The following is a 19167-nucleotide window of genomic DNA, read 5'->3' on the forward strand; positions in this document are numbered from 1 at the left end:
ACATTTCACAAAACTGTTGTTTCCAATCTACTCTCCTAAAGGCCCACTTAACTTTCCTAAGAGCTCTTTCTTCACTTCTCCTTTCCCTACTTAAGATGGCATCTAAGTCCCAAATTCTAACTGCTGCTTTGGGACACATTTTTCTGTGAACCTCCATGCACATATATGAATAAAAATCTATCTTTTCTCTTACTAATGTCTGTTGTCATTACTAATTCACAATCCCCAATCACTGAACATAAATGGATGAGGCAAAAGTTTACCCTCTTCCACAATGGAAACCAAAGATTTTCAATGGAGAATACCTCTAGCAATATCAGCATCGATCTGCCAGCTCTTATCTCTCTGTAATGAACTCAGGAAAATAATTCAGTAAAGCCTTTTATGCATTAGTAGCCAAGGTGAATTTTATTCTGTGGCAAAAAGCTGTCACAGGTCTGTAAGTATGGTAGTTCTGTTTAAACTAGACTTAATGATTTTAAGATCTTAAATTCTAGTATAAGAAAATAACTATCCAGGAAGAAATAGTTCTTTCTGGTTTGAGATGACTTTAGTCTCCAGAAACTCAAATAAATTATTTTGGATTTTGCATATTCTACTCTGTGGCATTACAAGAGTTACATCATTGAAGATAGGTGACTTGACTCCCAAGGAAGAAATAATCCCTTTATGTTTGTGGTAGCATATCCACTGCTTATGAATCAATAGTTTTCATCTATACAAAAAGAATATATATACTCTTGGGATTCCACAAATGTGTCACATTATATTGGTGAGCATATACTTATTCTCTAAAAACCAGAGGCTTGTCAACTGCACTTAAGGGAAGTATCAGGAAGCAACTGAAACCTTACCTCCAGGGATCGGACTGTAGCCTGCATCTCGGCCAACTGCCGCACCTGAATTCTTTGGAGATTATCCACCTGAGTGCCAGAATTCTCTTTTTCAGCCCTTAATTCTGCTACTTCAGCATCTAAATTTTTTATTTTCTGATACAAATGGCCTTTTTCTCGTATAAGTTGCTCCACTCGTTTGCTGTCTCTGGTGGGATCAACACTAATCAGCTGATTATGTAGATCTTCTTTATCTTTCTCCAGTCTCGCAATCTAATGATAATTTGAAAGAAAGCATACAACTTTAAATTATTGAATCTTCAGTCATGAACATGCATTATAAAGTCAGTAAATTAAAATTTAAAGTGTATAATGTAAAAAAGAAAGCTTAGGTAGTGAAATGAAGTACTAAGAAAAAATTCTAAAATGTCACATTCTTCACTCGACTCAGCACGACTCAACTGTGAGGGGAAGCGCCTTGTCCTATTTCCCCTTTATCTCCCCATGGTGTCTAGCATGGGGCTTCATCAGTCGCCAAATAAAATTAAAAATTATAAATAATACTATAAAAGTAATTATTAAAATGCCAAGTTTTATTTTAAAAACTGATCACAACATTACAGGGGCTTATACAAGATCAATATGCTGATTACTGCTAAGCTTTTCCTTATGTGACAGTAATTCTTGAACTATTGCTATGCTAATAAAATTATCTATTCCAAGGCAACTTAATTCACCAAAAAAAGCTGTTTGTCCATATAAATAACTACAGATATGACTGATGAGAATTTGTAAACAACATCTGAGAGTTTATTAAGGCCCTAGCTATAATGATGGCATAGTTCCTAATTCTTAGATTCTTGAAAGAACGGAAAATCACTGCTCCAAGGCATTGAGAAAAGTCGCTGGGGAACTTATAGAGCAGGACCACCAGCGTTCGCCTCGTTCCTGCCAACCATCACTTCCAGGTCCCACGGGCCTCCCAATGAGTGGGCTTCTAACTGGTTCCTAACCACTAAGGCACCTCGGGGGTGACTCACCTCTGGGAATGAGGGGGCCAGCTAGTCATGGTAACACTCATTCTTTCCTTTCCTGATCCCCCAAACTGTGTGCCCCTTACCACCACCACCACCAACAACAACAACAAAATCTTTGTTGTTAACTAGACCTACTCTTTTTAGTCTCCTTTTATATACATGAGGTTTCTTTAGACAGCTTAACTTAAGGAAAGGATTCCATTATTTAATTAAAAAAACCTAGAAACTACAGCTCAAACCAGGGTTTGTGTTGTAGCTACAATGAGCTGAGAAGGCTCCCTCTAAGCCAAAAGGACTTACAGTAAAGCCCTGCAACCTTGGCAAAAGTGGCCCAAGTGACAACTGATTGCTCACACTGCTATGTATGAATCAAAGAAGTGTGAGTGTTCTCATCTGTAAAACGAGAGGTTAGACTGGAGGCCCTCTAAGGTCCTTTCAATTTTAACATGTAGTGATTCCAATTTGGTTTTGGACATGTGAAAATAAAGATGTGAATGGAAAACAGAACTATCTAGCCAGCAAAGTTTGCTTTCCAGAAAGATAAAATTTTCTTAGAAGGCAACTGTACAATTCAGAATCAAGCCCTCAAAAGCCCACCTAATAAGTATCTCTCCTATTTTTCCTCCTACCCTTTACACATAAACATTGTCCCTGGGGTTTGGTCCCTGACTACCTGTTTTCCTCTGTTTCTCTTTCTTTTCAGCTATTTGTGTGGCTGTGCCAGTCACTTTTTCACTTTAGCCTCAGTTAAAATGAAGGGCTTGGGCTAGACCATTTAGCTTTTGCATAAGGTAATTCATCTTAGGTCAGGAGTCAATGTAGAACTCCGATTCAGACAACAGTGTCTTTACTGAGTACTTGAATGAGTGCTGAGCTGAATGAGCCAAACCTACAATTGTATGCAGTAACATAATTTCTCTTGTCTTCATTCACATTGTGTATGGGGTCAGAGAACTAATGTTTTTGACCAGCATGTTTCCTGTACCACTATTTTCTCTAGTTGTTTGGAGGGGCTAGAGTGGTAGCTGGAACTATGGACTGAGCTGGCTAATGGCAGAGTCAGGATTATTAGATCACACATTTACAATCCCTAAACCAGAGCTCACTGTCAAATCATTCCAACAAAAACTGGTAATCACTGCCTTCTAATTTCTCTATTCATTTACTGTCATGAGACAATTATTTATTGAGTATTTACTATGTACCCAGCACCGTTCCTAGCATTAAGGACACAGAGAACCAAGCAGACGAGCAAATAAACACAAAACCTGTGCTATCAAGAAGCTTGTATTTCATCACTGCTGTGACACCAAACTTGTCCCGGTCATCTGGGCACAGATCTGGGACACATGCTCAACTCTTCCCTTCTCCTCCCTCCACTCTCCATCAGATTCACGTGTCATCTTCCTTGAAAGGACAGCTGCGCTCGCAATCCTTTCTCTAAACTTACAAAAGGCTTTGTTTGAATTTCTCTTTTATGACATTTATCCAAAACTGCCTGCATTAATTACCTCCACGCTTACTTTACTCTTTTTGAGAATATAAAAGCTTACTTGGCAGGAAAAATTATGTATTAACCAATTTTACCTTTAAAAAATTGTCGAGGTAAAGAAAACTGAACATAAACAAATCAGGAACTAGTAATAATTGTTGATCTTCTTTTTAAGAGATGGTAGCACCATTCTAATTCTCCACAGCACCCAAAAGAAAAAGGTCATGTATCTAACTGCTCCAATAGTCTTGGTTTTTACCATTTTCATAACGCAGCACAGAGAAATGGTTAAGAGTACAAGCACTGCCATCAAATGGCCTAATTTTTTTTTCTTTCAGAATTAAAAAAATACTGTCTTTGGACTTCTATTATTTCCAAAAAGAAGTCTGTGCCATTCTTATCTTTATTTTCGGCAAAAAATGTCTTTTTCCTCAACTATTTTAAAAATAACTTTTTATTTTTAGATAGTGGGAGGTTCACATGCAGTTGTACGGAATAATACAAAGAGATCTTGTGTACCTATCACCCAGTCTGCCCCACTGGTTACAACACCCACCCTCCGTTTTCTAGAAAACATTGTGCAGAACTGGTTCTCACTTTTTTCAAATCACTTGGTAGAAATCTCCAGGAAAATCATCTTTTGAAAAATTATTAAATTATAAAAATTTAGTTTCCTTGATAGTTACATGACTACTTAAATTATTTCATACAAGCAGAGTTGTATTAGTACATGCCTATTTCATGTTTGTCAAATTTATTTGGGTAGAGTTGTTCACCTCTCTATAAGCTAATAAGATTACCTTATCATCCTTTTGATACCTGCTGTAAGGTCTCTAGTGATACTTGGTTTCATTCCTGATGTAGGTCATTTTTCTTCTATCTTTTTTGTCAGTCTAGCTAAAGATCTGTCAATTTATTAATCTCAAAGAAATAGCTCTTTATTTCCCTGATTCCCTTGATTGCTTTTGTTTTTCAATTTCATTGGTTTCTGCTCTTATCTTTTTTATTTCCTACCCTCTGCTTGCTTTGGGTTTATTTTGATCCTCTCTTTCTAGATTCTTAAAGTGAAAACTTAGATTATTGATTTGGCACTTCTTTTCTAACGAATGCATTTAATGATATAAATTTTCCTCTCAGCACTGCTTTAGGTGTGTCCCAGGTATTTTAATATATTGTATTTTCATTTTTGTTCAGGTCAATTTATTTTTTTAATTGTTCTTTCATTAAATTATGACTCACAAATTACCTGAAGTGTGTCATTTCATTTGAAGATTTCTCTGCTACCTTTCAGTTATTGACTTCTAGTTTAATTCTATAGTGACTAATGAACTACTTTATGTAATTTCAATTTTTATAAATTTGTTGAGGTTTATTTTATGGCCCAGGATTATGACCTATCTTGGTATATGCTCAGTGACCACTTGAAAACATTGTATGTAGGTACTCTTATTGGGTGGATGTTCAATAAATGTTGACAGGATTCTTTTGGCTGATAGTGTTGTTCAGTTTTATAGCTATCCTAACTAATTGTTCTATCAATTTTTAAGAGAGGAGTGTGAAGTCTCCAAAAGTAATTGTGAAATTTGTCCATTTCTCCTTTTAGTTCTGCCAGTGTTTACTTCACATTGTTTTGTAGCTCTGGTTCATACACATTTAGTACTCATTGTCTTCTTGGATGAGTGGTTTTGTCATTATATACAGTCTACCTTTGAATTTTCCTTTGATCTGAAATTCACTTTATCTGATATTAATATAGCCACTCCTGCTTCTTTTAATTTTTGCACGATGTGTCATTTCCTATCATTTACCAACTACCTATTTGTTGTATTTGAAGTTTCTTGGAGATGGAATATAGTTAGGTCTTTTATTTTGAAAATCAACTCTGTAAATCTGTCTTGTAAGTGGTATATTTAGACAATTTACATTTATTATGACAATTAATATATTATGGCTTAAGGTTTTCTTTTTCCGTTTTATTTTTAAGTTTGTTTTCTTTATCCTGCTTTCCTTCCTGTGGGTTACTTGAACATTTTTTTTTAGGATTCCATTTTGATTTATCTACAATGTTCTAGATATCTTTGTATATAGTTTTCTTAGCTGTTGCTGAAGGTATTACATTATCTATACATAAAATCATAGTCTGTTGGATTCATTTTATCAGTTCCAGAGACAGACAACTTCCCTCCCTTTACCTTATTCATAATATAATTATCTTATTTCCTCTCCATACATTTAAAAACATACTGGACAGTGTTTATCATTTTTGTTTCTAAAATCAAACAGAATTTAGAAAATCCACTCATGAAAAGAAAGTCTACTATATATATACCCACAGTTTTGGTTACTGTGCTCTTTTATCCTTCCTGATGTTTCAAGGCTCCTTTTACTTAGTTTTCTTTCTGTTTAGAGAATCTCCCTTTAGACACTCTTTTGGATAGGTGTACTGGCAACAGATTCTCTTAGTTTTCATCATGGTAAGAATGTCTTGATTTACCCTTCATCCCTGAAGGATACTTTTACTGGATATAGAATTATGAGTTGACAGTTTTCTTTCAGAACTGGATAATGTTGTCACGTGTCCCTCTAGCCTCTGTGGTTTCTGATGAGAAATATCAATACCTGGGAATTGTTTTCCTCTCATATAAGGAAGGTATCATTTCTTCCTTGCAGCTTTCAGTGTTTTTTCCTCTAGAGTTTAAGTCTGATGTCTCTTCCTGGGGATTTCATTGGTTTCATGCTGTTTGATGTTCACTCAGATTCTTGAATCTGTTATGGTGTGTCTACCAAAGTTGTGGGCGGGGAGTCAGGCTTTTATTTCTTCAATATATTTTTTAGCACTGTCCTCTTTCTCTTTTCCTTTCTAGGACAAGAATCTTTGATTGTTTGTTACATTCCCATAGGTACCTGAAGCTATCCCTACTTATTTCTTTTTAATCTATTTTCTATAGTTTGTTTACATTGGGTGATTTCTAATGTACTATCTTTAAGCTCACTGATTCTTTCTATCTTCTCCACTCTGCTGTTGAACCCAGAAATTGAGGCATTTTTGGTTTTTTGAGGGATTTTTGGTCATTGCACTGTTCAGTTCTACAAGTTTCATTTGGTTCTTCTTTATAATTTTCTATTTCTTTGCTGAAACTCTGTTTTTTTCATTTGTTCCAAGCATATTTTTAATTGTACACCGAAGCATTTTTATCATGGCTATGTTAAAATATTTGCCAGATAATTCTGTTATCTCAGTGTAAGCACCTATTGATTACCTTATTTCATTTATTTAGTTTGAGATCTTCCAGGTTCTCAGTATGACAAGTAATTTTTTTACTAAAATTTGGACTTTTAGGGTATTGTATTATAGGAGACTCTTGATTCTTATCTAAAATTTCTGTCTTAGCAATGAGTGGGCTTAGATCCAGTTTTACTGCAGTATTTGGCTGGAGTAGAACTGCAATTACCTAAATTAACTAGGATACTAGGTTGTTTTTTTCCTAGTACATTACCTAGAGAGAACAGGCCTATATTGGGTATTTTTATCATATGGGCCAAATTGCTGCTTTCTTCAGCATAGAGTCAGCAATTTGTGAGACAACATTTAAAAAAACAAAACAGGGAACATAACAGTCAGTCCTTAGGTCCCAAGGCCCTTAGCTGACATGCCTTTTCTCTGGCTTTCAGTATCCTGTCATTCCAGTGTTTTTTGTTGTACTTACCAGGAATAACAGGGAAAAGTGCATCTACTCCATCTTCCTAGAAGTAGAAGTCTTCTGGTTGGATTCTAAGATTTTTCTCTTTATTACTAGGTTTATGTAATTTTGAGTATTTGTGCCTTGGTGTAGTTTTCTTCACATTTTCTGTGCATGTGATTCATTGATTCAGACTCGTAGATTTGTGATTTACAGTTCCCAGGAAATCTGAAAAAGCTGACCATTATTCCAACTATTTTTTTCTGTTCTTCCCTCTCCTTTTAGAATTTCGATGATCTGATGTTGTTCTACTACATGTTATAATAATTTTTCCTGTACTTTTTATCTCTGTATTTCATCTTGGGTAGTTTTTATTGCTATTAATGTCAAGTTAGGGATTATCTTTTCTTCCACAGCACCTAATCCACTTCTAGTAAATTTTTCATTTAGACTTTACTTTTCATCACCAGGAACTTTTCTTTGAAATCTTTTTCATGGCCCTGACTAGTGTGGCTCAGTTGATGGAGTGTCATTCTGCAAAGTCAAAAGGTTGCCGATTTGGTCAGCGCACACACCTAGGATGCAGGTTTGGTCCCAGTCAGGGCATGTATGAGGGGCAACAATCAGTGTTTCTCCCATTGATGTTTTTCTCCCTCTTTCTCCCTCCATTCCCCCCTCTCTAAAAAAAATAAATAATAATAACAATACATTTTTTCCATTCCTCTCATCATGTTCAAGGCTTCCCTTAATTTATTGGATATATGGAGCATATTTATATATGGTTTAATGACTCTATCTACTAATTCAGTGATTTCTAGGTCTGTTCCTATTGATTGATCCTTTCCCTCAATTATGAAATACATTTTTTCTGCTTCTTTGCATGCCCAGTCATTTTTTAAAAAAAGTCTTTATATTATAGTTTTAGGTTCCCAGGAAAATTGAGCAGAAAGTGCAGAGACTTCAATATATCCCTGTCTCCATACACACAACACACAGCCCCCCCCCACTATCAACATTTGTTGTGCCAGAGTAGTTCATTTGTTACAACTGATGAACCTACACTGATATACCATTAACATCCACAGTCCATGGTTTACATTAGGGTCCACTCTTGGTGTTGCCTATCATGAATTTTGATAATATATATTGGCATTTATCTGCCATTACTGTATCATACTGAATAGTGTGTATTCTACCTATTCATTCCTCCCTCCCCCAGTTTTGCCTTTTCTAGAATGTCATATAGTTGGAATCCTGCAATATATAGCCTTTTCACATTGCTTCTTTCTCTTAGCAATTTTAATTTAAGGTTCCTCACATCTTTTCATGGTTTGATAGCTCACATTTTTTTAGTACTGAATAATCTCCCACTGTTTGGATGTACCACAGTTTATTTAATTATTCACTTACAGAAGGTCATTTTGGTTGCTTCCAAGATTTTGCAATTAGGAATAAAGCTGATAGAAACATCTGTATGTAGGTTGCTGTGCAAACATAAGTGTTGAACTCTTCTGGGTAAATACCAAGGAGTATAATTGCTGGATTATATGGCAAGGCTATGTTTAGTTTTATAAGAAACTGCCAAACTCTGCTCTAAAGTTGCCGTATCATTTTTCACTCCCAACGTCTGTTGTTCCACATCATCACCAGCATTTGGTATTGTCAATGTTTTGGATTTGGACCATTCTACCAGGTATATATCTCACTATTGTTTTAATTAGCAATGCCCTATTCACACACAGTGTTGAGCATCTACGCTTATTTGCCATCTGTATATCTTCTTTGGTGAAGTGTCTTTTAAAGTGTTTGGCTTATTTTTAACTTAGGTAGTTTGTGTTCTTATTGTCGAGTTGCAATTCTTTGTATATATCGGGTTATAGTTCTTTATCAGATATGCCTTTTTCAAGTATTTTCTCCCAGTCTATGGCTTGTCTTATCATTCTCTTGACAGTGTCTTTCATAGAGCACAAGTTCTTAATTTTAACGAAGTCTAACTTACCAATTATTTCTTTCATGTATCACGTGTTTGATATTGCATCTAAAATATCATCAACAAACCCCAACTCATCTGGTTTTTCCCTATGTTATCTTATAGGGGTTTGATAGTTTCACATTTTACATTTAGGGCTAAGATCTATTTTGAGCTAATTTTTGTGAAGAGTCTGTGTCCAGGTTCATTATTTTCATGTACAGTTGTTTTAGCACCATTTGTTGAAAAGACTATTTTTCTTCATTCTGCCTTTTCTCATTTGTCAAAGATCAGTTCACTATAGGCCTGACCAGTGTGGTTCAGTTGGCTGGGTGTTGTCCCACAAAGCTAAAGGTCACCGGTTCGATCTCCAGTCAGGACACATGCCCAGGTTGCACGTTTGGTTCCAAGTTGGGGCACAAATGAAAAGCCATCAATCGATGTTTCTCTTTCTCTCTTTCCCCCCTCTTCCCTTCTCTCTAAAAAATAAGTAAATAAAATCTTATAAAAAAAAGATCAGTTCACTGTATTTGTGTAGGTCTATTTCTAGACTCTTTGATATGTTCTAATGACCTATTTGTCTATTCTTTCACCAACAGCATCCTGTCTTGATTATCATAGCTTTATAGTTTAGTCCTGAAGTCAGGTAGTGTTGGTACTGATTTTGTTTTCCTCTAAGATTGTGTTAGCTATTCTAGGTCTTTTGCCCGCCTACATATACTTCGGAATCAGTTTGTCAATATCCACAAAATGCTTGCTGAGTTTTTCACTGGGAATATACTGAATCTACATATCAAGTTGACATGAAGGGACACTTGACACTTTTGAGTCTTCCTATCCACGAACACGAAATAGCACTACATTTATTTAGTTTTTCTTTGATTTCATTCAATGAGTTTGGTAGTTCTCTTCATATAGATATTGTATATTTTTAAAATAGCTTTTATATTTATTATAATAAATAGCACTATGACTAATGCTGTTAGGAACTAATAGTAATACCATTTTATTGAGTACTTACTATATGTCAGGCATTACAATAAACATTTTGCACATGGAGTTTCAAGTTTTCAGATCTTAGTTTTTAAAGTCGTTAGTTTACCTTTTTATATTCCTGCTTTTCTAAGTTTTCCCCTTTTCCCACATGTACTAGAATTGAACTTTCTAAATCAATAATAGAATACAAAAACATTGTTATTTATTTACACCAGAAGGTGAAAGTTACCTCAGATTTAAAGTTCACACTTTGATCTATTTTTGGAAGTTACAATCTCTTTTCTCTCATCAGTGTCTTAAAAAGAATTCTATTCAGACTGACAAGAGAACAGAAATAATAGCACTTGTTGCTTTCAGGCCCTGAGAGTTACCTTGGTCATGGGGGTGGCAAAAGGAAGATAATTGTGACAAACAAAAAAGCCAGAGCGGAGAGCACCTGCAGGTGAGATGGTTGGAATGTGGGGAGTGCAGTGAAGGTGGGGAATGCAGACGCTGCAATCACAGACGCCCTCAAACCCCGCAGAGTACCTCCGTGCTGGTCCGACGCTGAAAACTCTAGCATACTAAAATGAGGAACAGGATCATATACTCGAGAAAGCTGTGGACACGCAATTTTAAATGAAATAAAATCTAGCATTTATGGAATGCTTATTATGCGCTTGGTCCTTGTCTAAGCACTTTATGTATTTGAGCTCCATCAGATATATACTATTGTTACATAGTATATATCTATGCACCCAACATAGGAGCACCCAAATATATAAAGAAAATCTTAGAAGACTTCAAGAAAGATATTGACAGCAACACAATTATAGTAGGGGATTTTAATACCCCACTGTCAAAAATGGACAGATCTTCCATACACAATATCAACAAAGATATTGTGGCATTAAACAACACCCTAGAGGAAATGGACTTAACTGATATATATAGAGCCCTTCATCCCAAAGAAGCTAAATACACATTCCTTTCAAATGCACATGGAACATTCTCAAAGATAGATCACATGATAGGACACAAAATGAGCCTCAACAAATTCAAGAAAATTGAAATCATACCAAGCATTTTCTCCAACCACAAGGGACTGAAAATGGAAACCAAAACCAAAGGAAAAAACCCAAAACACTCAAAATCATGGAGACTGAATGGTATGCTATTAAACAACGAATGGGTCAAGAATGAAATTAGGAAAGAAATCAAAAAGTTTCTGGAAACAAATGAAAATGAACTCATAACAACTCAAAACTTACGGGACACAGCGAAGGCAGTCCTAAGAGGGAAGTTTATAGCCATACAGGCCTACCTAAAAAAGACAGAAACATTTCAAACAAACAACATAACCCTAAGCCTATAAGAACTTGAACAACAGCAAAGACAGCCCAGAGCAAGTAGAAGGAAGGAAATAACCAAGATCAGAGTAGAATTAAATTACATAGAGATGAAAAGCACAATTCTAAGGATCAATGAATCCAGGAGCTGATTTTTTGAAAAGATAAACAAAATAGACAAGCCTGTAAGTTGGCTCATCAAGAAAAGAAGAGAGAGGACCCAAATAAACACAATCAGAAATGAAAGAGGAGAGATTACAACTGACACCACAGGAACATAAGGAATTGTAAGATATTACTATGAAGAACTGTATGCCAAGAAATTTGAAAACCTAGGGGAAATGGACACATTTCTAGAAAAATATAATCTTCCAAAACTCAATGAAGAATAAGCAGAAAATCTGAACACACCAATAACAGCAGATGAAATTGGAGCAGTAATCAAAAAACTCCCATCACACAAAAGCCCTGGACCAGATGGTTTCACAGAAGAATTCTACAAAGCATTTAAGGAACAGGTAACTCCTATCCTTCACAGACTATTCCAAAAAATCCAAAATGATGGAAGACTCCCAAACTCTTTTTATGAAGGTAGCATCATCCTAATTCCAAAACCAGATAAAGACATAACAAAGAAATAAAACTTCAGACCAATATCACTGATGAACATAGACACTAAAATCCTCAACAAAATATTGGCAAACCACATCCACCAATACATTTAAAAGATCAGGACTTCTCGGACTTCCGCCAAGATGGAGGCACAGGTGGGAAAATTTTGCTTCCTCGCACAACCAAATCTAAAAACAACAAAGTTTTAACAACAATAAACACAACCAAACCACAGAAAATCAAACAATACAGAGTCCAAAAACAACGACCAGCTCAGCTAATCCAGTGAGAAGGGCGAAGCCGGCAGCGGAGTGGTCAGGCAAAATCAATTCCCCGACACACAGCCGAGGGCGCGGATCCCAGGTGCAGGATAGCTATGGGAAGGCTCAAGGCTCAGCTGGCTGTCTCAGGTCGCGCATTTGCTCACAGATAAACCAGTGAAGAGACGCGCATTGAAACAGACCGCAGAGGCCCTGGCGCAGGGCGCAGGGTGGCGAACTCGCACATTTGCACTCAGATAAACAGGCGGGGGTCAAGTGGTGAGGTGGACAGGGCAAGCTGAGAGGACCACCACTGCTCCCTCTCTGACCCCGCCCCCACACACAGCATCACAAACCAGCAACCTGGGTGGCTCCGCCCTGGTAAACACCGAAGGCGCCTCTCCTTGAGCAACAGGTGCCAACAGATCAAAACATGGCTAGGGAACAACTCAGAGCCCCAGAGCCGAAAAGTCTAAGCGATAAAGAGGTAGCCAGACTTTCGGATGCACAGTTCAGAGCACTGGTGGTCGGGACGCTCACAGGACTGGTTGATTTTGGTCACAGGTTGGAGGAACATATGAAGGCTAAACTAGTTGAAGTGAATGGAAATGCACAGGAGACCAGTGGTGGTGGAAAGAAAACTGGGACTCAAATCAATGCAGTGGACCAGAAAGAGGGAAGGGATGACCAAGCAGAAAAGGATGAAGAGACTAGAATTCAAGAAAATGAGGAGAGGCTTGGGAACCTCCAGGACATCTTTGAACACTCCAACATCCGAATTGTAGGGGTGCCAGAGGGGGAAGAGGAACAGTCACAAGTGGAAAACATATTTGAACAAATAATGAAGGAGAACTTCCCCATTCTGGCAAAGAAAATGGACTTCGAGGAAGTCCAGGAGCTCGGGCAGTCCCAAAGAAGTTGGACCCAAGAAGGAACACACCAAGGCACACCATCATTACGTTAGCCAAGATTAAAATGAAGGAGAGAATTCTAGAAGCAGCAAGAGATAAGGGAACAGTCACCTACAAAGGAGTTCCCATCAGACTGTCAGCTGATTTCTCAAAAGAGACCTTAGAGGCATGAGGAGGCTGGAAAGAAGTATTCCAAGTCATGAAAACCAAAGACCTACAACCAAGATTGCTCTATCCAGCAAGGCTTTCATTTAAAATGGAGGGACAGTTAGAGTGCTTCTTAGATAGGGTCGAGTTCAGGGAGTTCATCATCACCAAGCCCTTATTATATGAAATGTTAAAGGGACTTACCTAAGAAAAAGAGGATGAAAAATATGAACAGTGAAAGGACAGCAAACTCACAGTTATTAAGAACCACACCTAAAACAAAAGCAAACTAAGAAAACAGCTAGATCAGGAGCGAACCATAGAAATGAAGATCACATGGAGGGTTAGCAACAGGGGAGTGGGAGAAGGAGAAGGGGGGAGAAGGTACAGAAAGTAAGTAGCATAGACAGTATATAGAAAATAGATAGGGTGGAGGGTAAGAATAGGAGGGGAAATGTAGAATCTAAAGAACTTGAGACATGTGTTCATGAACTAAAGGGGGAATGGTGGGGGAGGGGTGTGCAGGGTGGAGGAATGAAGGGAGGAAATAGAACAAATGTAATGGCATAATCAATAAAATAAAAAAATATATATTAAAAAAAAAGATCATACACCATGACCAAGCGGGATTGATCCCAGGGATGCAAGGATGGTACAATATTCACAAATCAGTAAATGTAATACATCACATAAACAGAAGCAAAGACAAAAACCACAGGATCATATCAATAGATGCGGAAAAAGCTTTTGATAAGGTACAACACCCATCCATGATAAAAACACTCAACAAAGTGGGAATAGAGGGAGCATTCCTCAATATAATAAAGGCCATATATGAGAGACCTACAGCCAGCATCATACTCAATGGGCAAAAACTAAAATCCCTTCCACTAAGATCAGGAACAAGACAAGGTTGTCCACTTTCACCACTTCTATTCAATATACTATTGGAAGTTTTAGCCTCAGCAATCAGACAAGAAAAGGAAATAAAAGGCATCCAAATTGGAAAGGATGGAACAAAACTGTCATTGTTTGTAGATCACATGAGTGTACATGGAAAATCTTATAGACTCTACCCAAAAACTGCTCGAACTAATAAATGAATTTGCCAAAACAGCGAGTTACAAAGTCAATATCCAGAAATCAAAGGCATTTTTGTATACTAACAATAAAACAGCAGAAGCTGAAATCAAGAAAAAATCCCGTTTGATATAGCAAAAAGAAAAATAAAATGCCTAGGAATAAACCTAACCAAGGAGGTAAAATACCTGTATTCAGAAAACTACACAACATTGAAGAAAGAAATCAAGGAAGATATAAACAAATGGAAACATATACCTTGTTCATGGATTGGAAGAATTAACATCATCAAAATGCCCATACTACCCAAAGCAATTTATAGATTCAATGCAATACCTATTAAAGTACCAACGACATATTTCACATAGAACAAACACTTAAAAAATTTATATGTAACCATAAGTGACCCTGAAGATCAGCTGCAATTTTGCAAAAGAATTACAAGGTAGGAGGGATCACAATACCCAATACCAAACTATATTACAAGGCTCAAAACAGCCTGGTACTGGCATAAAAACAGGCACATAGATCAATGGAACAGAACAGAGAGCCCAGAAATCAACCCAACTCTCTACAGTCAATTAATATTCGACAAAGGGGGCAGTAACATAAAATGGAGTAAAAATAGCCTCTTCAACAAATGGTGCTGGGAGAACTGGACAGCTATGTGCAAAAAAATGAAACTTCATCACCGACTTACACCATACACCAAAATAAATTCAAGGTGGATAAAAGACTTAAATATAAGCCGTGACACCATTAAAGTCCTAGAGGAGAACATTGGCAGGAAAATCTCAGATATTTCACACAGCAACATTTTTACTGATATGTCCCCTAGAGCAAGGGACATAAAGGAAAGAATAAACAAATGGAATCTCATCAAAATAAAAAGCTTCTGCATGGCTAAAGAAAACAGTATTAAAATAAAAAGACAACCAACTGTATGGGAAAACATATTTGCCAATGATACCTCAGACAAAGATTTAATCTCCAAAATATACAAAGAACTTAAACGACTCCACTGTAAGAAGACAAGCGACCCAATTAAAAAACAGGCAAAGGACTTGAACAGACACTTCTCCAAGGAGGACATACAGAGGGTCCAGAGACACATGAACAGATGCTCAATATTGCTAGCTATCAGAGAGATGCAAATTAAAACCACAATGAGATACCACTTTACAATGGTCAGAATCGCTATCATAAACAAAGCAACAATAAATGTTGGAGAGGTTGTGGGGAAAAGAAGACCCTAGTTCACTGTTGGTGGGATTACAGACTGGTACAACCATTATGGAAAACAGTTTGGAATTTTCTCAGAAAACTAAAAATGGACCTGCCTTTTGACCCAGCAGGTCCACTGCTGGGATTATATCCTAAGACTCCTGAAACACCAATCCAAAAGAACCTATGCACCCCAATGTTCACAGCAGCCCAATTTACAATAGCCAGGAGTTGGAAGCAACATAGATGCCCATCAGTAAATGAATGGATCAAAAAAAAGTATGGTATATTTACACAATGGAATTCTATGCAGCAGAAAGAAAGGAGGAGCTCCTACCCTTTGCAACAGCATGGATGGAACTGGAAAGCATTATGCTGAGTGAAATAAGCCAGGTGTTGAAAGACAAATACCATATGATCTCACCTTTAACAGGAACCTAAACAACAAAACAAACAAGCAAGAAAAATATAATCGAAGACACCAAAATACAGAACAGGCTTACAGGGACCAGAGGGGATAGGGGAGAGAATTTCAGGGGAAAAGGGGAAGGATTCACAGGAACAAGTATAAAGGACACATGAACAAAAACTAAAGTGGGGGGGAATGAGAGGGAGGTGGGGAGCACTGGGGGTGGGGTGGGGTGGGGTGGGATGGGAGTATAAGACAGAAAACTGTACTTGAACAATAAATAAATAAATAAATAAATAAATTTTTAATAAATATATTTTGACCTTTCATGGGTAAAAATACACTAGCCATCAGATTTCAGATATAGGTTTCATTCTTTACAAAAGCAATAATATTAAGAAACTAACTAAAAAGACACAAATAATCATTACCAGATAAACACCATTATTAGATTTAAAAAGGCAAAGTATAAAATAAAGTACCACTATCTTTAATCTCACTATTTACTCTTCAGTATACTAAATCTACATTTCAGACTGGAAATCTTTATTATTTCTACTTTCCACAAGAAAAATTTTATATGCAGCTACTCTAAATCTGTTATAATTCCAGATTCAAACTCTTTCATTATCACATGTAGTATGAATCTATTTATCTCTTCACACAATTAGAGCTGCTGGCTGACTCCTAATTAGGGTGGCAACTTCAAATCATTGGTTATTTCAAACCTACAACTCAGAGCTGGGATTTGGGGGGCCTGATTTCTATTGTTAACGTGGTTGCTGACTTTCTTTGAGACTCTGAGCCTTTGAACAAGTCACTTGTCTTGTGCTTCAGTGTCCTCATTTAAAATGGAGACACTGTTACAACCGAAGTGAGATCATATGTGAATAAAGCATTTAAAGCTGTAAAGAACTTTTAAATGCAAAAGACTATCATAAATATTTATAGTTTTCTGGTACTGTATTGTTAATGAACTGGATTCAAAGTTCATACAGCTTCTTACATAACAAACAATCATGGAACACTCACTGTTCACAAAAGTCAGCTTGATCCAATTAGTTATTGGTAAAGGAAAGTAAGCATATTTTAACTGTTGATTCCGAATAACAACAATGCAATAAGTGTGTAATGCAAATGCACTGATACATAAAATATTTCACAGAACTACAGACAACAAACTTTTTTACAAGTTCAACTACTATTATATTTGTTACTTGACAATACCAGGATAAAATTGGTATTTCTCTCCATCCTGAAAGTTCATCTAAAAGCAACATAAAGAATGAGAAACACAAACCCCATTTTTGGAAATATTAGGAGACAAACCACAAAACAAGTGGAAAGGCTGCCCAGAGAAACAGAGACAGAGTGGGAGTGCACGTCGTAGGCAGCAGAGAGGATGTTGCTGCTGATGCCGAAGAACGAAGCACAGCTCCTACAAGTTGACGGGCACACGGTCAGGTACAAACCCTTTCTTGACACCAGTGGAAACAAGGTTCGTTGGCTGACAGCCAGAGCTCCCCTGGTTGTGGTATGGTTCCAAGAAAGAGACGGGGACACTGCTAAATGGGGAATCACACGGACAACTATATTTGCAAAGAGAGAAGTCCTCTGTGGCTATGGGAGAAAAGAGACCATCACCATTGATTTGAGCAAAATAAAGGCAGCAAAGAGTATAAAAATCTAACAGTCAAAAAGAACATTCACACAAAAATAGTACTATCAAGCAGACAGAAAGCATGACAAATACTTTATCATTAATTAATAACACTAATTATGGCATCAGCACTAACAGGATTTATGAAAAATATATAATCATAAAGTTTTATTGACTAGAAAGATAACAACTATTATAGTCAATCACTCACCTCTAATTCATATTTTATTTTTTCTCCTTCTAAAATACGTGCAAATTCTTCTTTCTGGTGTTCAAATTCTGATTTGAGAAATGTATGTTCATAGCGAAGCTTATTATATTCAGCTCTATACTTTTCAACTTCCTAAGTTAAAAGAAGATTGCAATTTATCACAAATTATAAATGAAATTTATATTTACCCCCAAAATTACTTTTGCAAATATAATTTTAAATTACATTATACTCAGAGCAATTATAAATGTAAAACTAAGTTTAACAGAAGTATAAATAAACCTCGGAAAAGTTCTGATAACAAGTATGCTACACACAAAATTAGCACATTCCTGAAAAGGCGCTGATAAAGCCAATTACCACTCAACCTTACTTCCTCACTGGTTCTCATAATAATAAAAAATGTACAGAAATGTATATAGCATATCAGAAGTTCTGACCGCTAGACTTAAGAAAATCACATTTAAAAACATAACACACCTTTCAAATGTAACAGCTTAAAAATTAATTTGATGATAAAACAAAAAAATACTCCTAAAAGTCAGACAGAATGAATTCAAAGTACATAAAAGATTAATATTTAGTACAATAACTTCAGGTTCAAATATTACAATAATAGTTAAACCTGATATATCAGTCTGAAGAATATATGAAGCACCAACTTTCGCAACTAACCAGGAACACATGCATCCCCTGGTACGCTCCAACCCCATTTCCTAACACTGTGAAAGTCGGTGGCATTCTGAATCTCATTCTAAATAACAGAACAGAAAGGAGGAGGAGACACTACTTTGACATACACCAGGATATACAGTAATAAGGAAGGCTCCTAAAATACTCAGCTCCCTGGAAATAATTCAGTCAAAAGATTTCTCTTCTAAGCCAGTTCACAAACCAGGGAAATGGGTTTTGTGATTTTAGTAGAGACATACTTTGTTTTGGTATTTTTTTAATTTAATCTTTATTGCATTTTACCCCATTATTCTTTAGTCCCTTTCTATCCCCTCTCCCAGCAAACACCACACTGTTGCCCATGTCCACGAGTCCTTTCTCCTTTTTGTTTGGAAATTTTAAAAAATGTTGTTACTTAACTTGATCACTTGGGTCTAACCAATTTTGTTCATATCCAAAAATTAAACCTACTCCCAAAGTTATAATGCTTTGATTATCCATTAGGAGAATATTCAAAAGATGATTTAAGCCAGTAAGCCACTTATAGAACAAGATCCACAATTATTTTATGCAATGGCAACATTACTAGCCTACAGTTTTCCAAAGGGGTCCATTTTGAAGGGGACAATACTCACTTATATGTACA

The 19167-nt window shown here is 36.5% G+C and overlaps 1 protein-coding gene across 6 annotated transcripts in view; it reads right to left on the reverse strand.

Moving 5' to 3' along the window:
• The window catches only part of CEP83 (centrosomal protein 83), a 142706-nt gene that overhangs the window by 54242 nt on the left and 69297 nt on the right, over window positions 1–19167 (reverse strand). For all 6 annotated transcript variants that reach the window (XM_053662186.1, XM_053662199.1, XM_053662194.1 and 3 more), the window contains 2 exons: window positions 17850–17981; window positions 855–1106 (listed from right to left, as the gene is read on the reverse strand). In XM_053662186.1, the coding sequence (XP_053518161.1) occupies window positions 855–1106; window positions 17850–17981 (384 nt within the window). The remainder of the gene's footprint in view (window positions 1–854; window positions 1107–17849; window positions 17982–19167) is intronic.

Source organism: Artibeus jamaicensis, unplaced genomic scaffold, assembly GCF_021234435.1.
Source record: "Artibeus jamaicensis isolate MK-2021 breed Jamaican fruit bat unplaced genomic scaffold, CSHL_Jam_final contig_1028, whole genome shotgun sequence".
NCBI lineage: Eukaryota > Metazoa > Chordata > Mammalia > Chiroptera > Phyllostomidae > Artibeus > Artibeus jamaicensis.